Source organism: Eptatretus burgeri, chromosome 3 (genome assembly GCF_056783735.1).
Source record: "Eptatretus burgeri isolate ZD-2024b chromosome 3, Ebu_testis_v1, whole genome shotgun sequence".
Lineage (NCBI taxonomy): Eukaryota > Metazoa > Chordata > Myxini > Myxiniformes > Myxinidae > Eptatretus > Eptatretus burgeri.
The window spans coordinates 112,535,834-112,560,682 of record NC_140963.1 but is presented as its reverse complement, the minus strand read 5'-3'; the positions used below and the strand labels follow the sequence as shown (position 1 = coordinate 112,560,682).

General features: G+C 49.0%; 1 protein-coding gene across 4 annotated transcripts in view; it reads left to right on the top strand.

The window, feature by feature from the left end:
- LOC147030751 (ankyrin repeat and BTB/POZ domain-containing protein 2-like) overlaps positions 1-24,849 on the top strand; it is a 74,203-nt gene that overhangs the window by 19,665 nt on the left and 29,689 nt on the right. For 3 of the 4 annotated variants that reach the window (XM_085875133.1, XM_085875131.1, XM_085875134.1), the window contains 5 exons: positions 109-210; positions 371-467; positions 14,516-14,654; positions 19,470-19,726; positions 19,858-20,033. In XM_085875133.1, coding sequence (XP_085731259.1) covers positions 109-210; positions 371-467; positions 14,516-14,654; positions 19,470-19,726; positions 19,858-20,033 — 771 coding nt within the window. The remainder of the gene's footprint in view (positions 1-108; positions 211-370; positions 468-14,515; positions 14,655-19,469; positions 19,727-19,857; positions 20,034-24,849) is intronic. The other variant, XM_085875132.1, reaches the window with a different exon arrangement.

Sequence of the window (24,849 nt, the reverse complement as noted above, 5' to 3'; positions counted from 1 at the left end):
AAATAAAATTCAACATTGAAAGATTCATGGGATGCATTGTGTTTGTTTGATGAAATTATCTCTGGAAATATCAGAAAAAAAATTATAATTGTCCTTCTATATGTTTAGGTTCCATCTCCATCAGCAACTTGTCCGTTGGTGCACCCACAGACGAGACATTATACAGTGCTCATGTTTGCCACAGCTCACGGGCATGTTTCCGTGTGCCAGGTACGCCTTTGCTTATCTGTATATCGTCCATTTCTTTTGATTCATTCCCCATATTCTTTTCACCGGAATGACTGTAGTTTTCTCTTCTCACACACAGTTTATTTGACACTTCATTCTTTCTTTTCACATCTGTCTCTTCCCAAAATCAATATTGCTTCAGCTACTTCTGGAAGCTGGAGCGAACCCAGAGGGCTCGCTCTTGGACCCACTGGATGAGAATTGCTCTGAAACCCCATTGCAAATTGCTGCAGCAGCCGGTGGGGTTTTGTTTTTCTTTGTTTATTTCTTAATGTAAATATAAAAGGGCAGTTTGTCTACTTAAAGAACTCTGATCCCAAGTGGAATACAAATTGTCAGCAAACTCTTCCTGTTTGGAAAAACTGATTGTATCTGCCTCGTCTTGCTCCTTCATGTTGCATTGCTTTGGAACTAGCCAAGGATTCATTGTTTCAGACAGGGTTTGGGCTTTAAAAAAGGGGAAGTTTTACCCAGGTTTGCCTCTTGGAATGAATCCACTAGTGGTAGCGAACACCTTATTGAAAAATGAAATTTTGCAGAATCAATCAATTATTATTTTTAGCCAATTGATGCCACATGTTGTTTGCAGTTGTAATTTGTCAAATCAAACTGAATGTGGAACTTTCGTCCACATCCCTTTCGAGTTTATCTTCTTTCATATTGAGGAATGATAAATTTAATGAAGCATAATATGGAGTTTGGTTGTTCTTCACTATGTATATGTATATGTACATGTATAATATGTATATGTTTGTGTCTCCTTCATAACTCCAAACCCATATAACCTCGCAGCCTGAAACTTTGCATACATACTAAGAAAACTACAAGGAAGTGCAAGAATGAAAACTAACAAATCTGATAATTTAAAGAAATGATGAGTTTTACAATGAAGCCGATATACCTATTTACTTAAGGCAAGCAAGGCCATGTTCATGGCCGTCTTCTCCATACAAACACAAGAGGATGTGAAAGTTCCAATGCGTTAAACTTATCTTTTTAAACTGTTTTGATAATTATATTGAGTGAACAAAAAAACTTTAGGAATGTGCCAAAATGTACGAGCTTCATTGAGCTATATGATTTAATGCATTCACTGCTCGGCCTCATGCCCTGTCCCCAAGAGGGACTACCGATCAATAGCGTCTGCCAGATTTGTGTCTACATTTTCAGGTTTTGCAAGGTGCTTACTCTACAGGAAATCAAAGCAAATCTGGTAAAATAAAAAAATGGGCGTTTTAATTTAAAAAAAAGTTATAACATTTGCGCGGATCCCAAACTGAAGTACCACATCCAATGCGACACGTGCACAGATGAGCAGGCAAAATGGTATATTTCACGGGTGATTGAACATTATAAAGTCTCCAGGATTGTTCTACTTTACGCAGCCTCTTTTGTGGAAAAAGTCGTTTTATTTCATTAATTCATTTTATTTCATTAATTGCTGAGTGTGCGGTGCGAACTGGCTTTAAATTTAAACTGACAGTCTGGCCAACCGTTCCTTATCAACCATTGAATTGGAGTGCGTGCATGAGTGCTTAAGCCACTTGCTGAGCACCCATTGTTGATAGTGCCACCATGCTATGTAATGCTGAGCAAATCATTCACTCACTGCGGACAATTTTGCTGTGCCAATTCATTCAGAGCAACTGGTTCGTGCTCTATCACCCTGATCAAGTGGTCATGCAACATCACCCTGATCGAGTGGTCATGCTATATCACCCTGATCGAGTGGTAGTGCTTCATCAACGTGATCGAGTGGAAGTGCTCCGTCAGCATGATCGAGTGGCCGTGCTCCGTCACCCTGTCCGAGTGGCGGTGCCCCGTCACCCTGTCCGAGTGGCGGTGCACCTTCACCCTGTCCGAGTGGCGGTACACCTTCACCCTGTCAGAGTGGCGGTGCACCTTCACCCTGTCCGAGTGGCAGTGCCCCGTCACCCTGTCCGAGTGGCGGTGCACCTTCACCCTGTCCGAGTGGCGGTGCTCCGTCACCATGTCCGAGTGGCGGTGCTCCATCACCATGTCCGAGTGGCGGTGCTCCGTCACCCTGTCCGAGTGGAGGTGCTCCGTCACCCTGTCCGAGTGGCGGTGCACCTTCACCCTGTCCGAGTGGCCGTGCTGCATCACCCTATCCGAGTGGCGGTGCGCCTTCACCCTGTCCGAGTGGCGGTACACCTTCACCCTGTCTGAGTGGTGGTGCCCCGTCACCCTGTCCGAGTGGCGGTGCACCTTCACGCTGTCCGAGTGGCAGTGCTCAGTCACCCTGTCCGAGTGGCTGTGCTCAGTCACCCTGTCTGAGTGGCGGTGCACCTTCACCCTGTCCGAGTGGCGGTGCACCTTCACCCTGTCCGAGTGGCGGTGCTCCGTCACCCTGTCCGAGTGGCGGTGCACCTTCACCCTGTCCGAGTGGCGGTGCTCCGTCACCATGTCCGAGTGGCGGTGCTCCGTCACCATGTCCGAGTGGCGGTGCTCCGTCACCATGTCCGAGTGGCGGTGCTCCGTCACCCTGTCCGAGTGGCGGTGCTCCGTCACCCTGTCCGAGTGGCGGTGCACCTTCACCCTGTCCGAGTGGCCGTGATGCATCACGCTATCCGAGTGGCGGTGCACCTTCACCCTGTCCGAGTGGCGGTGCACCTTCACCATGTCCGAGTGGCGGTGCTCGGTCACCCTGTCCGAGTGGCGGTGCACCTTCACCCTGTCCGAGTGGCGGTGCACCTTCACCCTGTCCGAGTGGCCGTGCTGCATCACCCCATCCGAGTGGCGGTGCACCTTCACCCTGTCCGAGTGGTGGTGCACCTTCACCCTGTCCGAGTGGCGGTGCTCCGTCACCCTGTCCGAGTGGCGGTGCTCCGTCACCATGTCCGAGTGGCGGTGCTCCGTCACCATGTCCGAGTGGCGGTGCTCCGTCACCATGTCTGAGTGGCGGTGCTCCGTCACCCTGTCCAAGTGGCGGTGCTCCGTCACCCTGTCCGAGTGGCGGTGCACCTTCACCCTGTCCGAGTGGCGGTGCACCTTCACCCTGTCCGAGTGGCGGTGCTCCGTCACCCTGTCCGAGTGGCGGTGCTCCGTCACCCTGTCCGAGTGGCGGTGCTCCGTCACCCTGTCTGAGTGGCGGTGCTCCGTCACCCTGTCCGAGTGGCGGTACACCTTCACCCTGTCCGAGTGGCGGTGCCCCATCACCCTGTCCGAGTGGCGGTGCGCCTTCACCCTGTCCGAGTGGCGGTACGCCTTCACCCTGTCCGAGTGGGGGTGCGCCTTCACCCTGTCCGAGTGGCGGTACACCTTCACCCTGTCTGAGTGGTGGTGCCCCGTCACCCTGTCCGAGTGGCGGTGCACCTTCACGCTGTCCGAGTGGCAATGCTCCGTCACCCTGTCTGACTGGCGGTGCTCGGTCACCCTGTCTGAGTGGCGGTACACCTTCACCTTGTCTGAGTGGCGGTGCTCCGTCACCCTGTCTGAGTGGCGGTGCTCGGTCACCCTGTCTGAGTGACGGTGCTCCGTCACCCTATCCGAGTGGCGGTACACCTTCACCCTGTCCGAGTGGCGGTGCCCCGTCACCCTGTCCGAGTGGCGGTGCGCCTTCACCCTGTCCGAGTGGCGGTGCGCCTTCACCCTGTCCGAGTGGCGGTGCGCCTTCACCCTGTCCGAGTGGCGGTGCGCCTTCACCCTGTCCGAGTGGCGGTGCGCCTTCACCCTGTCCGAGTGGCGGCGCACCTTCACCCTGTCCGATTGGCATGCACCTTCACCCTGGCCGAGTGGCCGTGCTCCGTCACCCTGTCCGAGTGGAGGTGCGCCTTCACCCTGTCCGAGTGGCGGTGCGCCTTCACCCTGTCCGAGTGGCGGTGCACCTTCACCTGTCCGAGTGGCGGTGCACCTTCACCCTGTCCGAGTGGCGGTACACCTTCACCCTGTCCGAGTGGGGGTGCGCCTTCACCCTGTCCGAGTGGCGGTACACCTTCACCCTGTCCGAGTGGTGGTGCCCCGTCACCCTGTCCGAGTGGCGGTGCACCTTCATGCTGTCCGAGTGGTGGTGCCCCCTCACCCTGTCCGAGTGGTGGTGCCCCCTCACCCTGTCCGAGTGGCGGTGCACCTTCACGCTGTCCGAGTGGCAGTGCTCCGTCACCCTGTCTGACTGGCGGTGCTCGGTCACCCTGTCTGAGTGGCGGTACACCTTCACCTTGTCCGAGTGGCGGTGCTCCGTCACCCTGTCTGAGTGGCGGTGCTCCGTCACCCTGTCCGAGTGGCGGTACACCTTCACCCTGTCCGAGTGGCGGTGCCCCGTCACCCTGTCCGAGTGGCGGTGCGCCTTCACCCTGTCCGAGTGGCGGTGCGCCTTCACCCTGTCCGAGTGGCGGTGCCCCGTCACCCTGTCCGAGTGGCGGTGCGCCTTCACCCTGTCCGAGTGGCGGTGCGCCTTCACCCTGTCCGAGTGGCGGAGCGCCTTCACCTGTCCGAGTGGCGGCGCACCTTCACCCTGTCCGATTGGCGTGCACCTTCACCCTGGCCGAGTGACCGTGCTCCGTCACCTTGTCCGAGTGGAGGTGCGCCTTCACCCTGTCCGAGTGGCGGTGCGCCTTCACCCTGTCCGAGTGGCGGTGCACCTTCACCTGTCCGAGTGGCGGCGCACCTTCACCCTGTCCGAGTGGCGGCGCACCTTCACCCTGTCCGAGTGACGTGCACCTTCACCCTGTCTGAGTGGTGGTGCCCGGTCACCCTGTCCGAGTGGCGGCGCACCGTCACCCTGGCCGAGTGGCCGTGCACCGTCACCCTGTCCGAGTGGCCGTGCACCGTCACCCTGTCCGAGTGGCCGTGCTCCGTCACCCTGTCCGCGTGGCCGTGCTCCGTCACCCTGTCCGAGTGGCCATGCTCCGTCACCCTGTCCGAGTGGCCTTGTCCATCACCCTGTCCGAGTGGCCGTGCTCCGTCACCCTGTCCGAGTGTCGGGGCTCCGTCACCCTTTCCGAATGGCGGTGCACCTTCACCCTGTCCGAGTGGCGGTGCTCTGTCACCCTGTCTGAGTGGCGGTGCTCCGTCACCCTGTCTGAGTGGCGGTGCTTCGTCACCCTGGCCGAGTAGCGGTGCTCTGTTACCCTGTCCGAGTAGCGGTGCTCCGTTACCCTGTCTGAGTAGCGGTGCTCCGTTACCCTGTCCGAGTAGCGGTGCTCTGTTACCCTGTCCGAGTGGCCGTGCTCCGTTACCCTGTCTGAGTGGCGGTGCTCCGTTACCCTGTCCGAGTGGCGGTGCTCCGTTACCCTGTCCGAGTGGCCGTGCTCCGTTACCCTGTCTGAGTGGCGGTGCTCCGTCACCCTGGCCGAGTGGCCGTGTTCCGTTACCCTGTCTGAGTGGCCGTGCTCCGTTACCCTGTCTGAGTGGCGGTGCTCCGTCACCTTGTCTGAGTGGCGGTGCTTCGTCACCCTGTCTGTGTGGCGGTGCTCCGTCACCCTGTCTGAGTGGTGGTGCTTCGTCACCCTGGCCGAGTAGCGGTGCTCCGTCACCCTGTCTGACTGGCGGTGCTCGGTCACCCTGTCCGAGCGGCGGTGCACCTTCACCCTGTCCGAGTGGCGGTGCACCTTCACCCTGTCCGAGTGGAGGTGCACCTTCACCCTGTCCGAGTGGCCGTGCTGCATCACCCTATCCGAGTGGCGGTGCACCTTCACCCTGTCCGAGTGGCGGTGCACCTTCACCCTGTCCGAGTGGCGGTGCTCCGTCACCCTGTCCGAGTGGCGGTGCTCCGTCACCATGTCCGAGTGGCGGTGCTCCGTCACCATGTCCGAGTGGCGGTGCTCCGTCACCATGTCTGAGTGGCGGTGCTCCGTCACCCTGTCCAAGTGGCGGTGCTCCGTCACCCTGTCTGACTGGCGGTGCTCGGTCACCCTGTCCGAGTGGTGGTGCACCTTCACCCTGTCCGAGTGGCGGTGCGCCTTCACCCTGTCCGAGTGGCGGTGCACCTTCACCCTGTCCGAGTGGCGGTGCACCTTCACCCTGTCCGAGTGGCGGTGCTCCGTCACCCTGTCCGAGTGGTGGTGCTCCGTCACCCTGTCTGAGTGGCGGTGCTCCGTCACCCTGTCTGAGTGGCGGTGCTCCATCACCCTGTCTGAGTGGCGGTGCACCTTCACCCTGTCCGAGTGGCGGTGCTCCGTCACCCTGTCTGAGTGGTGGTGCTCCGTCACCCTGTCTGAGTGGCGGTGCTCCGTCACCCTGTCTGAGTGGCGGTGCTCCATCACCCTGTCTGAGTGGCGGTGCTCCGTCACCCTGTCTGAGTGGCGGTGCTCCGTCATCCTGTCTGAGTGGCGGTGCTCCGTCACCCTGTCCGAGTGGCGGTACACCTTCACCCTGTCCGAGTGGCGGTGCCCCGTCACCCTGTCCGAGTGGCGGTGCGCCTTCACCCTGTCCGAGTGGCGGTACACCTTCACCCTGTCCGAGTGGGGGTGCGCCTTCACCCTGTCCGAGTGGCGGTACACCTTCACCCTGTCTGAGTGGTGGTGCCCCGTCACCCTGTCTGAGTGGTGGTGCACCTTCACGCTGTCCGAGTGGTGGTGCCCCGTCACCCTGTCCGAGTGGCGGTGCACCTTCACGCTGTCCGAGTGGCAGTGCTCCGTCACCCTGTCTGACTGGCGGTGCTCGGTCACCTTGTCTGAGTGGCGGTACACCTTCACCTTGTCCGATTGGCGGTGCTCCGTCACCCTGTCTGAGTGGCGGTGCTCGGTCACCCTGTCCGAGTGGCGGTGCCCCGTCACCCTGTCCGAGTGGCGGTGCGCCTTCACCCTGTCCGAGTGGTGGTGCGCCTTCACCCTGTCCGAGTGGCGGTGCGCCTTCACCCTGTCCGAGTGGCGGCGCGCCTTCACCTGTCCGAGTGGCGGCGCACCTTCACCCTGTCCGATTGGCGTGCACCTTCACCCTGGCCGAGTGGCGGTGCGCCTTCACCCTGTCCGAGTGGCGGTGCGCCTTCACCCTGTCTGAGTGGCGGTGCGCCTTCACCCTGTCTGAGTGGCGGTGCTCCGTTACCCTGTCTGAGTGGCCGTGCTCCGTTACCCTGTCTGAGTGGCTGTGCTCCGTTACCCTGGCCGAGTGGCCGTGTTCCGTTACCCTGTCCGAGTGGCTGTGTTCCGTTACCCTGTCTGAGTGGCGGTGCTTCGGCACCCTGGCCGAGTGGCCGTGTTCCGTTACCCTGTCTGAGTGGCGGTGCTTCGTCACCCTGGCCGAGTAGCGGTGCTCCGTTACCCTGTCCGAGTGGCCGTGCCCCGTCACCCTGGCCGAGTAGCTGTGCTCCGTTAACCTGTCTGAGTGGCCGTGCCCCGTCACCCTGGCCGAGTAGCGGTGCACCGTTACCCTGTCCGAGTGGCTGTGCTCCGTCGCCCTGTCCGAGTGGCCGTGCTCCGTTACCCTGTCTGAGTGGCGGTGCTCCGTCACCCTGGCCGAGTGGCCGTGTTCCGTTACCCTGTCTGAGTGGCCGTGCTCCGTTACCCTGTCTGAGTGGCGGTGCTTCGTCACCCTGGCCGAGTGGCGGTGCTCCGTTACCCTGTCCGAGTGGCCGTGCTCCGTTACCCTGTCTGAGTGGCGGTGCTTCGTCACCCTGGCCGAGTAGCGGTGCTCCGTTACCCTGTCCGAGTGGCTGTGCTTCGTCACGCTGTCTGAGTGGCGGTGCTCCGTCACCCTGGCCGAGTAGCGGTGCTCCGTTACCCTGTCTGAGTGGCGGTGCTCCGTCACCCTGGCCGAGTGGCCGTGCTTCGTCACCCTGTCTGAGTGGCGGTGCTCCGTCACCCTGGCCGAGTAGCGGTGCTCCGTTACCCTGTCTGAGTGGCGGTGCTCCGTCACCCTGGCCGAGTGGCCGTGCTTCGTCACCCTGTCTGAGTGGCGGTGCTCCGTTACCCTGTCCGAGTGGCCGTGCTCCGTTACCCTGGCCGAGTGGCCGTGCTTCGTCACCCTGTCTGAGTGGCGGTGCTCCGTTACCCTGTCCGAGTGGCCGTGCTCCGTTACCCTGTCCGAGTGGCCGTGCTCCGTTACCCTGGCCGAGTAGCGGTGCTCCGTTACCCTGTCCGAGTGGCCGTGCTCCGTTACCCTGGCCGAGTAGCGGTGCTCCGTTACCCTGGCCGAGTGGCCGTGCTTCGTCACCCTGTCTGAGTGGCGGTGCTCCGTTACCCTGTCCGAGTGGCCGTGCTCCGTTACCCTGTCTGAGTGGCCGTGCTCCGTTACCCCGTCCGATTGGTCGTGCAATAACACCCAATTTCCAAGCCATTTGCCGTATTAACGTGTCTGTCTAAATTTTCGAGGCAAATTTTTTTTTCTACACATCACACGCAGCTGTTCTTCAGGAATAATGTTTGTGAACATATCGCTGAAACGTGTTTATTACTGCAACATTGTTTTCGGTGAAAGCTACTCAAGGCTTCTGGGTTGTATGCAGTACTGTAGTTGGTAATCACACTGACTTCAACCTGACGATTCCCAAAAAAGTGTCGATAATGACCAAGGTGTGTGTGTGTGTGTGTGTGTGTGTGTGTGTGTGTGTGTGTGTGTGTGTGTGTGTGTGTGTGTGTGTGTGTGTGTGTGTGTGCGTGCGTGCGTGCGTGCGTGCGTGCGTGCGTGCGTGCGTGCGTGCGTGCGCGCGTTTGTGAGGGGAGAGAGAGAGAGAGATAGAGATAGAGATAGAGATAGAGATAGAGATAGAGATAGAGATAGATATAGATATAGATATAGATAGATAGATAGATAGAGATATATATACATATACAGTGGGGAGAACAAGTATTTGATACACTGCCGATTTTGCAGGTTTTCCCACTTACAAAGCACGTAGAGGTCTGTAATTTTTATTATCGGTACACTTCAACTGTGAAAGATGGAATCTAAAACAAAAATCCTGAAAATCACATTGTATGATTTTTAAATAATTAATTTGCATTTTATTGCATGAAATAAGTATTTGATCACCTTCCAACCAGTAAGAATTCTGGCTCTCACAGACCTGTTAGTTTTGTCTTTAAGAAGCCCTCCCATTCTCCACTCATTACCTGTATTAACTGCACCTGTTTGAACTCGTTATCTGCATAAAAGACAGCTGTCCACTCTCAATCAATCAGACTCCAACCTCTCCATAATGGGCAAGACCAGAGAGCTGTCTAAGGACATCAGGGACAAAATTGTAGACTTGCACAAGGCTGGAATGGGCTACAGGACAATAGGCAAGCAGCTTGGTGAGAAGGCAACAACTGTTGGCACAATTATTAGAAAATGGAAGAAGTTCAAGATAACAGTCAATCTCCCTCGGTCTGGGGCTCCACGCAAGATCTCACCTCATGGAGCCTCAATGATCATGAGAAAGGTGAGGGATCAGCCCAGAACTACAAGCAGGACCTGGTCAATGACCTGAAGAGAGCTGGGACCACAGTATCAAAGAAAACCATAAGTAACACACTACGCCGTCATGGATTAAAATCCTGCAGCGCAACAAGGTGTCTCTGCTCAAGCCAGCGCATGTCCAGGCCTGTCTGAAGTTTGCCAATGACCATCTGGATGATCCAGAGGAGGAATGGGAGAAGGTCATGTGGTCTGATGAGACCAAAATAGAGCTTTTTGGTTTAAACTCCACTCGCCGTGTTTGGAGGAAGAAGAAGGATGAGTACAACCCCAAGAACACCATCCGAACCGTGAAGCATGGAGGTGGAAACATCATTCTTTGGGGATGCTTTTCAGCAAAGGGGACAGGACGACTGCACTGTATTGAGAGGAGGATGGATGGGGCCATGTATCGCGAGATCTTGGTCAACAACCTCCTTCACTCAAGAAGAGCATTGAAGATGGGGCGTGGCTGGGTCTTCCAGCATGACAAGACCCGAAACACACAGCCAGGGCAACTAAGGAGTGGCTCCGTAAGAAGCATCTCAAGGTCCTGGAGTGGCCTCGCCAGTCTCCAGACCTGAACCCAATAGAAAATCTTTGGAGGGAGCTGAAAGTCTGTGTTGCCCAGCGACAGCCCCGAAACCTGAAGGATCTGGAGAAGATCTGTATGGAGGAGTGGGCCAAAATCACTGCTGCAGTCTGTGCAAACATGGTTAAGAACTACAGGAAACGTCTGATCTCTGTAATTGCAAACAAAGGTTTCTGTACCAAATATTAAGTTCTGTTTTTCTGATGTATCAAATACTTATTTGATGCAATAAAATGCAAATTAATTATTTAAAAATCATACAATGTGATTTTCAGGATTTTTGTTTTAGATTCCGTCTTTCACAGTTGGTGTACCTATGATAAAAATAACAGACCTCTACGTGCTTTGTAAGTGGGAAAACCTGCAAAATCGGCAGTGTATCAAATACTTGTTCTCCCCACTGTATATATATATATATATATATATATATATATATATATATATATATATATATATATATATATATATATATATATATATATATATATATATATATATATATATATATATATATATATATATATATGCCTGGTGTTGGCTTAATGGTTAGGGTAGTGGGCTTGGGATCCTAGGGTCCTGAGTTCAAATCCCGCTCAGCTGTTGAATTAACACCAGGTGGGGTTGACTCTGCCTGTCATCCTTCCGAGGTCGGCAAAATGAGTGCCAGCATGCTGGTATACTGTGTCGGAGTGGCGACCCGTCCAGGATTGTTCCCAATAGCCAAGGAGACTGCTTCGGCGGCACCAACGCTCTGCACAGAGTATGGTCCTAATGGATGGATGGATATATATATATATATATATATATATATATATATATATATATATATATATATATATATATATATATATATATAGTTATATTGTTGTGGTTCTGTGAAACTGTCACTCCTCAAGGTGAATGCATACAAAATATTGAGGTCCCCTGGCATTTATTTCATTTGTATTTATTCTATTGGCACTTCCCTGATGTCTCATGCATATCTGGGACAAGATGCATTGTGAGACCTGTTTGTTATATTAGGCTTTATTTCCATTCGCAATCCCTTTATCTATTTAATTTACTTCACACACACGACCTCTCCTTCATGCAAGCATGCACACACGTAAACAGACAGCCTCATTACCATATGCCACCAAAACCCCATTCAAACCTCGTGCCATTCCCCATTTGTTTCAACCTTCTCCATACCCAAACCACACTTCTCCAACCTTCATATGACCGCAACGCCTTCCTAAAAATCCGCACAATTACCTACGATCAACCACCTCACCACAAATGCTCCAAACGCTTCAGCCACCTCACCGCAAATGCCACAATGCTTCAACCACCTCACCACAACCGCTATGAATGGCGCAACCACAGTCAGAACCCCAGAAACTTACCACTGTCCATTGAGGATGTCGGGGAACCATAGATGTGACCTATCATGGCAGAGGCTTGTGTTCAGAATATATTGGCATGTCGCTCGAAGTGCACGTATGCGCTGGAATCCATTCAATGTTGTTTGAATAGCCATGGTACTCCACTCAATTTAAACCTCTATTTGGTACCCAGTGCTTGTTCATGGCTGGAAAGCGTTCCTAGAAACCCACACCCTATGTTAATTCTGGAGCTCCATCGCGTGGCCAAGTTCCGGGGTGAATGAGGCCATTTTTGGCTTTGGAGCCTCACAGGGGCAGGGCTACTTAATGAGAAGGTGGCCGTGCACCAGTGGGGCTTGCTGGGAAATGCCTACCGATCATCCTGATCCGACTTTGGTTCCTACCACACCAGACTTCGATGAAACACCCTGAAAAATCGCTGAGAAAAGAGTAATAAAGTGGTTGAGCAGCGAGAGGTTGGTTGAGAGTCAGAGGTAGTTGCTGAGGTTCTGGGTGCTGGGCGAAGAGAGGAGAGTTCCAGACCCAATCAGCAGCAAGAGGAGGAAGGCGGAGCAGAGCACTGGGTGGCCGAGTGGGCAGAACGCCAGGCCAATCATAGATGCTTAGCATTTACATTTACATAACCTCTCACACCCCATTGTAAGCTTTCCTCTCACACGTTCTGTCTCTTATATTCTGTCTCAGCTGCTGTGGATTCACAAGATCCAAAAGAGCAACCTACAGAGATGCACCTCTTCTAATTTTTCCTTCTCTGCACCTCACCCCACCTCATTGCACCTCATTTGCACCTCCCCACTCACACACCTTAGACACCCTGAGTTTTCTTCCCTCCTCCCCCCTCTTAAGTTACAGAGTTTGCCCTGGTCCATCAGCCATGCCACATATTCTCGAGCTGTCTCTTTCTTGCTATTCTAATTTCCTTGGGTGTGTATCTGATGGCACCTGTTGTGTTCGTTTAAAGTTAAGAATGTGGAAGTTCTCTGTATTGGGTTAGCTCCGCATTGTCCTCTTTTGTAAATACTTGCATTTATTTTGCCATACCTCATAAATCCTTGCTTTCCCCCTGCTGTACAAATTGTTTATTGTCACATGCCCTTTCCTCACCCACACAATAAATTGCTTATGTTATAAATGTACCCAGCTCGTTCTGTTTTTTTTCGTCTATTGGTCCAGCATAGTCTGCACACAGGTTATCCAGGAAGTTCTGCCCCATCAATTTGCTGTTATTGGCCAGTGCATACTTGGCAGCTCCGCTCAGCTGCACCTGATGCAGTAAGTTGATGCAAGTATGCATCGAGGGCACGGAACTTGCTTGGTGGGGTCAATCCACCGGAAATGGTAACATGTGAAATATTGTAACCCTGCCAGGATTGGCAGGACCAATCAGCATTTGTGGTTGCTTATCAACCAGCACGTGAAGTTATTTGTGCCCAGTGGCCTCGGGACTGGGTGTTCGGTAAGAACTTGATTGCTTTCCCTCATGGTTGAACTCGAACCCTATATCCGTGGCAATATACAACTGTTCACTTATAGCCAATGTAGAAGTTATTTTTATTTGTCTGACAGAAGAGCTGAGAGGTAATGTCCTTACCTTTGAGCTCTCTCGTCTGGATTAGATTCCCAACCTGATTGGAAAGTGGCATTTTGTTTCTTCACAGTAGATTGTTACATCAGCAAGTACGTCATCAATCAGAGGGATGTTGGGGCTGGTAGGTGGCTGTGAGGCATGCACACTCACCTCTGAGCTGTCTATCCTTGGTTTGAATCCTGACCCAGCTACAAACTGTCATCCTGGTGTTTCACGGACAGCGTGATTCATCAATCTGTCTGCCATCCCTCAGATGGACATTAAACTGGGCGTTCTGTTTGCCAGCATTCATTTGTGGACATTAAAGTTGTCTCAGTTTTCTTCACGAAGAGTATGCAAGCTATCGTTGGCTCTCTGGCCAAATTCCAAATTCCTGCTCTAACCTCAGGAGGAATTACGTCAACAGCACAGCCAATGACACTACTCGCAGCCATGTGCTGCATATGAAAGAAGAAGGATGTTAAGCTGGGTGTGTCTTCTATCAGCAATTGCCGATGAATGTTAAAAATCTCACACTGTCTTTGGCCAAATTTGTGAGTCAGCCAATGTGTTATGGCACCCTGGCAAAATTTCAATTTCCTGCCCCAACTGCAGAACCCTGTGATGGACCAGTGACCTATCCAGGGTTGGCTCTCAACCGTAAATGTTCCCAACTTGTGAGCACCCCACTGCTCTATCAAAAATATTGGCATACCTTGACCTATATCATGCTTTCACTGTGCGGGGTGTAATTAAAAAAATGTCTGACGAAGTGTAATGGAAAGTTCATCACGACCTTTATGTCTCTCATAGTTTGTGTTGAACTTTGAAAAATGACTACAGAAGTGCACATGCTCAACTATTATGCAGAGACTTTACATTCTCTTGTACTCAAATGTTTGAGGATATTATATATTTACTGAGACGACAAATAATTAATACTTGTGCATGAAAACAATGCGACTACCTTTATTGGCACATGAAATAAATTCCTGCTGGGCAAAAAGTACGTTCAGTGTTCTGCTATGGCATCTTGAAATGTTTATGATATGCAGTTCAACAGCAACATCCGAGTAAATTTATATCCAAACAATATTTCCTATGATGTGAGAATGTCCAATTGTGCACATTCCGACACCTGTGTGGCAGGTTCTGACCACATGCTCAAGTAAGAGCTCCACGTGACTTTAATCTACCCCTTCTAATCCGAAAAGTTCCTCAAAAGAAAGATTTTAAAAACTATAAAACTCCCAAACATTATTAACATCAATCTATTATAAATGGCCATTTGTTTTACATGTTAATCACAAAAATGACCAACAGTGAGGCCTTTCTTTTCTGTATTTTTTCATGATATAGCATCACATGTTTTCCACAAAGGTTTCATATATTTTGCTTCCATCTGTTCAGGTGACTTGCCCATGGTGAAGCTGCTGTTGTCATTTGGTGCAGACCCTCTTGTGGGTACAGTATGGGGAGGTCTTGGCGGTCCTGCAGGTCAACGAGGAGAGGGTAGTGCCATCAGTCAGGCAGCTGCTCATGGACACAGGTGAGCATACTGGATGTCGTTCTCTTGATGTAATTAAAGCCATTGACATTCCCAAAGGTGAGTTTGTTGTTCTTTAGTGTTGCATTAATTTCTCATCAATTTGTTATTCAAATCCAAATTGTCCTTTGCTGACAGATTCTATTTGAATTTTCATCATTCACTCCTTTATTCTTAGATTATTCGTCAATTAAATTATTTTGATTAACCATCATGTTGCTATTTTGGAAACTTCAATCAAACCCCCATTTAGCCCTCTGGTTCTTTCTGTAAAGTTCCAGTAATTGTGGGATCCCAGCTTCAAATCCCATATACTGTGTTGATGTGTCCGTTGTCTCCTCACGCATTTGTAAGTGTGCACTGATGTTTCTTTATCTCCTTCTCTTTTCTGTGATATCGGAACACCCACCTCGATGAACTTTAAACATTTTAGAATGTTTATCTCAGTTTGTACAATGTAGGCTATGGTTTTTACCCGATGCACACAAAGTGAAAAGCGGGGTTAAGTAATTGGTTCACTTTTGTCTGTCTGTCTGTCCTATCGCCAAACGTCAATTTATGATTGAGGAACAACTTGATTTCAATTGAATGTTATGTTTTGAACACAAATCGGAAAAATAACTTGAAGTTCAGCAGTACATTGGCTTTGAATTTGTACAGATCGCACATGCGCAGAGAGGAGTGAGATAATGTTTTTTATTTTAGTCTGTCTGTCTGTCTAAGAGTCAAACAAAATTTAACAGCATTCCAAATAGGATGCTTACTGTTTTTAAGGATGTTAAAAAGGACACAAACAACAGGCACAAATAACTAATGTTCAGTGGTGAGAAAAAATTTGTGAACCCTTTAGAATTTTCTGTATGTCTTCATAAATTTCACCAAAATGTGATCATATCTTCATCTAACTCCTAATACGATCTAAAGAGAACCTGATTAAACAAATAGAATACAAAAAGTCTACTTCTTCATTTATTTATTGAGCAAAATTATCCAAGCTGTTAGGAATTTTGCTTGAAGGAATTTTGGCCCATTACTCCTTGCAGAACCGCTTCAACTTAGAGATATTTGCGGCTTTCTTGCATGAACTGCTCGCTTCAGGTTTTACCACAACATTTCAATTGGGTTAAGGAAGGGGTCTCCAACCTGCGGCCCGCGGGCCACATGCGGCCCCTGAGACGGATTTATGCGGCCCGCCGTGCCATATTAAGTTTACATTACAATGCGGCCCACGATACTGCCAATTTGTCAAGGTCAATGATCAAAGCGTTCTGTAATTTTTATTATGATTTTGATTCATATTAGACATGTGTTTTTAACACAATTATTCATTTATCATTTTTGTTGGCAGGAAAAAATATATTCAACACTAATTTTTGTTTAAATTTCCGCATATTAATTTTTATTTTTTTCGGAATTTAGTGTCCTTTTTTGGGGTGCGGCCCTCCGCCCCTCACCACTTTGGTTTTGTGGCCCTCCGCCCAAAAAGGTTGGAGACCCCTGGGTTAAGGTCTGGACTTCGACTTGGCCATTCTAAAATGCAAAATCTCTTCTGCTTCAGCCATTCTGGTGTAAATTTACTTGTGTGTTTAGGATAATTTTATTGTTCCATGACCAACTTTCTGTCCAGCTGCAGCTCATGGATGGATGCCCTGACATTCTTCTGTCGAATTTGCTGGTACAATCCAGAATTCACGGTTCCATCAATGATGGCAACCTGTCCGGGCCCTGAGGCAGCAAAGCAGCCTCAAACCATGATACTCCAACAACCATGCTTTATGGTTGGGATGACGTTCTTATGTTGGAATGCAGTGTTTGGTTTTTGCCAGATATAACATTTCTTATTTCAAGTCAAAAAGTTCCACTTTAGACTCATCTGTCCACAGAACATTCTTCCAATAGCCTTCTGTATCATCCAGGTGGTCTTTGGCAAACCTTAGACGGGCAGCAGTGTTCTTCTTGGAGAGCAGTGGTTTCCTCCTTGCTATCCTCCCACGCACACCATTCTTGTTCAGTGTATTCCAAATGGTTAACTCATGAACACTGACATTAGCCAATGCAAGAGAGGCCTGCAGATCCTTAGATGTTACCGTGGGATTCTTTGTGACCTGGATTATTGTACGCCTTGCTCTTGGGGTGTTTTTTTTTTCTTGGACGACCACTCCTGGAATGAGTAATAATGGTGTTGAATTTTCTCCATTTATACACTATCTGCCTGACAGTGGATTGGTGGAGCCCAACATCTTTAAAAATGGTTTTATAACCCTTTCCAGACCGTTGAGCAATGACAACTCTTTTTTTTTGAGGTATTCAGAAATCTCTTTTGATGGGGGCATGACATGCTTCCTCAAACCGGTGTGGTGAAGACCAGACTCTGATGGTGACAAACAAAGTTTGTGTTTTTCATCTAAGACAGGGCCACCCAAACCCACTCTTTATCATCATCCCATTGATTGAAACACCTGACTGTAATTACCCCCTCAATTGAGCTGATTAACCTCGATGTTCACGTACCTTTTTCTGACACAAATTGAATGTTGAATCATTTTGCTCAAGAAATAAATGAAAGTAGATTTTTTTTTGTGTGTGCTATTTGTTTAATCAGGTTCTCTTCATCTGTTATTAGGACTTGGATGAAGATCTCGTCACATTTAAGGTCAAATTTATGCAGAAATACAGAAAATTCCAAAGGGTTCACAAACTTTTTCTCTCCATTGTAATGTGTTAAATAGGGTGGTGTAAAAGATGCTGTATCAACGGTAGTAAACTTCCAGAATTTTTTTTCAATGACTTTTAAATGATTTCTTTCATTTCAATGGAATTATTCACTTGAACACTGGAGGACACAAATTGCCTTTTTTGCACTTTCAAAACCCTTCTGTTTTGCAGTTCTTGGATAAAATATTACTGCTTTTTATGTCATCATGACCAATCAAATTTGCTACTTGTAAACCCCGTCCATGTCATTGGTTCTCAAGATAGTGTGGGCAATCTGTTCTATGAACTGTAGTTATTATTGTTGAAGGATATCTAAACTCACATTTCCAAATTTAAGAATTACAAAATGTGTTCAATATTTCATTTATTTATTTATTTATTTATTTTCTCCTTGTACCTTCACATGGAAAAAAACGATGACATTCAGAAGCAAATGCAATTTCAATGAATTTCCCAGTAATTCATTTGGGAGCAGCTATGTATTGTTGCGAATCTGGAACCCATCGCACACAACAGCCAGAGTCCCCATAGCTCAGTTATTTCGTTAAGTATATGTGTATAGTAAGAATCCATCCCCTGTGTCTAATGGGAATAAAGTGTACATGCGCTGCGGAGTTATTTTCACGTTAGGATTTTTCTTATATCTACAACAACAACACCTTAGCCTCGCTCCATCCTGACGCCATAACGCTCACGGTGGGTGGAGTTCAATGAAGGACTTGGCGTCTCTCTTGACCAATCAGAGAGATGCGAGCGAGTTGCCATCGTTCGGCCAATGGGAGCCAACGCAGGACAATATTACTCATCTTCCTGTTTGAGGGGTGGTACGCCGTGACGCCCGCCATGCCCCACGGTCCAATCAGCGGACTTGGCGCCCCTTTTAGCCAATCACAGGGGCAACGAGCGGATCTCGCGCCAAAACTGTCCAGTAAGGGGGGGGCTGGGTTACGAGAGGGAGTCCCTTCCCCGCTGGACAGAGAGTGAATAATTGATCGGCGCGATCCGACTGGGGGCAGTTGGGGTTTGCCTGCCGGATCGTCTCGGATCGCCTCGCCTTGCCTTGCCTGCTGGCACTCGCTGCCTTGTCCGCCTTCGTGCTGGTTGGCGTCCATCCTTCACCCTCCTTCCCTGATGCTTGGAGTGGCATCATTGTTGCGGGTTCGAGTCCTGCCGAGCCAGAACATCGAAGACCGCACGAGGCGGACAGGTCCAAGCTAGCTCTGGTCTCCAGCTCACTTTTCCTTGAGCTGGAAGCCTTCAATAAAGACCTGACGGGGTCCATTTCTTTGGGTGTGTGTCTGGTGTGGGCCCTTCTGATAAGTAGAAACTGTTAAGTGCCTGTGTTCCTTGTACATTACATTTTCATATTCGTATAACTCTGCTCTGTGTGTTCCCCTCCCCAATTATTGTTATAAATAAATACCCCCCTTTTTGTTGAATGTACCAGCTCATATCTGTGTTTCTTTCATTGGCTTAGCATGGTGCGTGTTGGAAAATAGTGAAGCAGTAAATTGTTCATTTGGTCCGGCGCGGCTCTGGTAACTCCGCTCGGTTACGCCGGATCCAAGCCGCTACCTGCGACTCGGATCCGACAGAGTCGGCCGAGGGTGTGGTTCCCCGGTAGTTAGACTGCATGGGTATTTAGGTATATTGAAATTGGCAATTAACCTTATCCCACATGGTCGACCTATTGGCGATCTTCGGTCCGATAAGGGACCCGTGACCTTTCGGATTTATCTGAAAGGTCCGACCTAAATTCCGGGTGTTCGGTGGAGCCGACTCTACTGCTCCCTCTCGCGGTCGTGCTCACCACCAAGACCCGGCCCCACAACAGTATTACCATTGGTTGCCCCGATTGACTGTGAAAAGCATGTGACATTTAAGAGTCAATAATGGACTCTCAAAGGCTACTCCCACCAAAATGAATGGTAAATTCACTGAATTTGCATTTGTTCCTTAATGGTGCTTTTTTCACAATAAAAAAAATAAAATTTAAAGATGTGATAATAATCATATCTTGAAATTTTTTGTTTTTGAAATTTTATTTTTGGTTTATCCTGATTTATGACTGTTGTTCACTGATTGTGTCTGTTTCTGAATCAGGCAAGTTCTTCACCTCCTCCTATCTGCACCATCTCCTTCCTGTTCTCCTGACCTTCTCTCCTTGGCTGAAATACTGGCTGAAGGACTTACTGAGGCAGAGAGGGAGAAGGAAACGAGGGGAGATGTTGGGGAGCACCGCTTGAGGAGAGGGCGAGTGAAGGGAAGGGAGAAGGAAAGAGAACACGTACTGGAGGAAGCTATGTACCTTGCCGCAGAACATGGCTATGTGGACATTGTCTGTGATCTGCGGGAACTTGGTGAGAAACAGACATTGCATTTCAAGGGAAGCCAAAAGTGTTTCAAAGGCAATGTTGAACCATCAACATTGCCTGTATATGCGCAATGTTGTCTCATGTGATAAATGTTTGTTTCTTTTGGAATGATAAAGCAGGTGTTCCATGTCCCCTGCCTGTCTGGATGACTGCTGTGCATGCTACATGGACAACTCGCTGCCGACCTCTTGCCCTTAAACTGCTCAATCACCTCCCAATGGGCATATCACCAGAACTTGTGGAAATGACACCACACCTTACTTCTCTCATCCAGCTGCTTCATGCGTGCCTGGTGCATACACAGGAAATAGACAATATCTGAAGTTAATTAGAGGACGTGACTTAAATATGTATAGCGTATATATTGAAGGCACACAAATGAAAAAAAAGGTGTTCACTGGATGGGCATCACATCAGAGGTAATCAATAATGTAGTAAAACAGAGTTGTTTTTGGCTTCTGTGTGAATGAAGAATGAAGGCACAAGATCAGTGAACCAACATACTTGGTAATGAACCACAGTGAAGTGCACGGCATTCTCGGATAAACGGAAAATATACATATCTAAAGGGTGTCCCAAAAGTCACCTCGGGATTTAGAAATTAAATAACATTTCTGTTTTTTTAATAATTTATTATTATTTTTATAGCAAAAGAAAATCTACAAAATGGAGATAGATTTTCTTTATTTATGAAAAATGATGCAGGGAAGATGACCTCCATTTTCGGCTTCGCAGAGATGGGCTCTTTCGACAGCATTTTCCATAACGGCGGACAATAACTCTGGCTGCAGCCCTCAAATTTCTGCACAGATGTTGTCCTTGAGCTGTTGAATTGAATGGGGCTTATTGGTGTATACACGGTGTTCCAAAAAAAATATACAACTTTTCATCTGCAAAGAGGATGGTCATAACTATATTTTTTTAAAGATATATGGCTGGATAGAAAGCTGAAAGGTTGAAGTTTATTGTACCAATGTCAAAATTGCCACCAAAATTTAAATTTTGGTACAGGATCGTCGTTTTCCTTTAAACCACATGTTCGACGTAGGCTCCACGTTGTCCGATCACTGCCTGCAAACACGTTGTCATGTTCTCCATCACTTTGGGAAACGTTTCCTGAGGAATGTTCTGGATTTCTCTGTGGATGTTTTCCTTCAGCTGATCAAGAGTCTGAGGCCTAGGGTTTCCATAGATCCTGTCCTTGAGATACCCCCACAAGAATAAGTCTGGAGGAGTAAGGTCAGGGGAATACGGTGGCCACTCAACATCTTCGTAGAGGGAGATAAGCGGCCCTCAAAATGTTGGTTGAGAAAAAGCCTTGTTTCCCTGGCTGTATGGGGTGGTGCCCCATCCTGCTTGGAACCACTGGGTTCTCATTTGGATCAGGTTGTTTCTCCTACGGGCCTGAGTACGTAGTTCAGGCAGATAGAATTCCTGAATCATTCCGCGATAGGTCCTCTGGTTTACCGTGCAAGTGCGTCCCTGGTCATCTTCAAAGAAGTATGGACCAATTATCCCATACCAACCAACCGCCACCCACATGGTGACTTTGAGAACAGATCGAGGACCAGTTCAGTTGATGCATTACCAGGATTTTCAGTTCCCCAGTACCGAAAGTTTTGTTTGTTTACCTCCCTGGACAAGTAAGCATGGCATTCGTCCGTCATGTGAAGGTTTTTGAGGATGTCTGCATCTTCCTCCAACTTTCCTGAGAACCAAGTTGCAAAGTCGAGTCATTTGCATTTCTGTTGATCAGTAAAGCCTGAGCCACATTTGCTCTACGGCTAGGATACGGCGGCTGTACTCCCCCCCCCCTTGAATTGACAGAAACGTGCGGTGGCCGCAGAGTTTCTGCGGTGGCCACAGGGTGGCCCTAGACCATATGGCTATGTTTTACAGGCCGTAGAGGTCTCCGTGGAATTATAGCGTGGAGTTATACCTTTTTTCATTTCTAGGTTGGCTGTAGCAATTCAACAAGCCATAGCCATGACATAGATGTGTTCCACGTCGACCGTACGTAGGACGTATGGTGGGCTTGCATTATTCGTGCGGCTGCCGTAGGCTCTTATTAATGAAAAATGAATTTTGTCAACCCCCAAAAAATTACGGCGGCCGCACTGTTTCCACGGTCGCCGGAGGGTAGTCCTAAGGCGTCCGTGTGTTCAACGTATGGTCGCCTTGCTGTCTGTGTGGCTACCTGCGGGCAACACAGGGTCGACGCACGGTTCTCCTACGTACGGTCTCCGTGGCAGTCTGCGTCGACCGTGCGCTACCGCTAGAGATCAGAGTATAGGTGTTTGCCACCAGTGTTGGGCACAAAAGCGATAATCCGATAACAGATAATTATCGAAGTTTACTTTTTTATCGGACTATTCTCGGAAGTTAACTTCCATTTATCGTTATCGGACCAGTTAACTTCCGATAACTCGATTTTTTTTTTTCTTTTAGTCCCATAATGTCCGTTAATTTTTTGTCCGATAACATTTTTATTGTTTCTGGGTCGCATTTCGCCGAACTAATTAATACTGAACAACAAATTTCAAAAAATTTTTTTTACTGGACATGTGTAAAGTGATTAAGACTAATTTGGGTACGCTGATTTCAAAAATCACAACCGTTTTGCTGTATCACGTCAGGATTTTCAGGAACAGAAATATTCCCATTGCCTAGAAGTCAGGATTTAATGAAATTTACATTTGTCTTTAACATGTCTATTTCGTACAATTGTTGTTAACTTGTGTTATATTTCTTTCTTTCAGATAAAGATGAGTAGGCGTTCCTGTACCAATCATCCTGACAACTTCTGTTATGTCTGTGGTCGGTATACCAAAAAAGATCAACAGCGAAGTATATCTACAGCAGTGAAAATGAAGGCCGCCTAATTTCACTACTTCGGGTGTAAGGTGGGGGACCAAGAACAGAGCTGGGCACCACACATCTGCTGCACAAGCTGTCACACAACCTTGACTCAGTGGTTGGTGGGCAAGCGCGCGAGCGTGCCATTTGCGGTGCCCATGATATGGCGTGAGCCACAGAATCATCATGATGATTGTTATTTCTGCTGCACAAGCATCGCCGGCTTCAACAAGAAGAATAAAGGTCACATCAAGTATGCTGACTGCGTCTCTGCTCGTAAACCTGTGCCTCATGATGACGAGAACCCCGTTCCAACACCTCCAGCTGATCAGAACATAGCTGTAAGCAGTGGTGAAGAGGATGGTGATGATGAACCTTTTGAACCCGACACTCAAGAATCACACCTTCTGAACCAGGGAGACTTAAATGATCTTGTAAGAGATCTCTCGCTGTCAAAGGCGAAGGCAGAGCTGCTTGGATCAAGGCTGCAGCAGTGGAATCTACTTGAACCTAACACCAAGATATCCTTGTTCAGAGCACGTCACAGAGACATGGCTGAGTTCTTTGAGATGGAAGACACGATGACATTCTGCAGTGACATCAACGGTCTGTTGAAAGAACTTGGGTGTGATCACGATCCTGCAGACTGGCGCCTCTTCATCGACTCGGGGAAGAACAGCTTGAAGGCTGTTTTGCTCCACAATGGCAACGAGAAACCATCAGTCCCACTGGCTCACGCGTTCGGCATGACAGAGACCTATGAGACGATGCGGCAGCTGCTTGATTCCATCAAGTACAATGACTTCAACTGGCACATCTGCGGAGACTTGAAAGTGGTGGCGCTGTTGTTTGGGCTGCAGTCAGGCTACACGAAATACATGTGCTTCCTTTGTCTCTGGGATAGCAGAGACGACAAGAATCACTGGACGAAGAAAGATTGGGAAGAGCGAAAAGAGCATGTACCTGGTCGACACAACGTGAAGCATGTCGCCCTTGTCGACCCAGCCAAGGTTTTCCTTCCACCACTCCACATAAAGCTCGGCTTGATGAAAAGTTTTGTACGGGCAATGGATCTGAATGGGCGTGGGTTTTTATACCTCAAGGAAAAGTTTGGCAACACCTTGTCGGAGGCCAAGATCAAGGCTGGTGTCTTTTGTTGGACCGCAAATCCGACAGATTATGAAGGACGAAACTTTTCCGACAACTCTAAACCCCAAAGAGCTGGCAGCGTGGAGGAGCTTCAAAGCTGTGACGGACAACTTCTTGGGGAACGAGCGCGCAGACAACTATGAAGAAATAGTGCAGCAGCTGCTGGAGTCCTTCAGGAAACTTGGCTCCAGGATGTCCCTGAAAATCCATTTCCTACACCAGCACCTGAACTTCTTCCCTGACAACTTGGGAGCAGTCTCGGACGAGCACGGCGAGCGATTCCACCAAGAGATTTCACTCATGGAGACGCGTTACCAAGGGCGGCACAACCCGAACATGATGGGCGATTTCTGCTGGTTCCTGCATCGTGAAACTGACACAGAGCAGCACAAACGCAAAGCCAAATGCCTAAAGCATTTTTAATTACATTCTAGTGGAGTTTTTCTGTAATTTCTATAATTTTGAAGCATTCATGATGAAATAAATGAATAAATGAATTTTTGTAAATTTCATTGAAATCCTGACTTCAAGGCAATGGGAATATTTCTGTTACTGAAAATCCTGACGTGATACAGCAAAACGGTTATGATTTTTGAAATCAGCGTACCCAAATTAGTCTAAATCACTTTACACATCTCCAGTAAAGAATTTTTGTTGTTCAGTGTTATCAATGAGGAGAAAAATGTACATGATTACAGATTACTTGTTTTACAAGATAATGCTGAATCAGGCCGCCACGTGAAAAAAATGGAAGAAGAAGAGGAGGAGGCGGAAGAAGAATAGAAAGAAGAAGAAGAAGAAGAAGAAACCTTGCAATGGCGACTTCCTCAGCCATGCGGCTGCTAGGCTCTACAGGTACTGGGTTCAGTCACGGTTGGGAAACCCGAAAAATAAAAACATATGTGACTGCTACATTGTGTGACCGTGGAAATACTGCGGCCGCCCTATAATTGCTAGTAGCCGAAGATTTTTTTCGACCCTACGGCCACCGAGCCAAATGTGACTGAAGCATAAGCACCGTTTCCGGTTGAATTTTGTATGGAAAGGCATGAACATCTTGGCGAAGGATCCTCTGAAGTCTGAACGGTGCTCTTATGAATGTT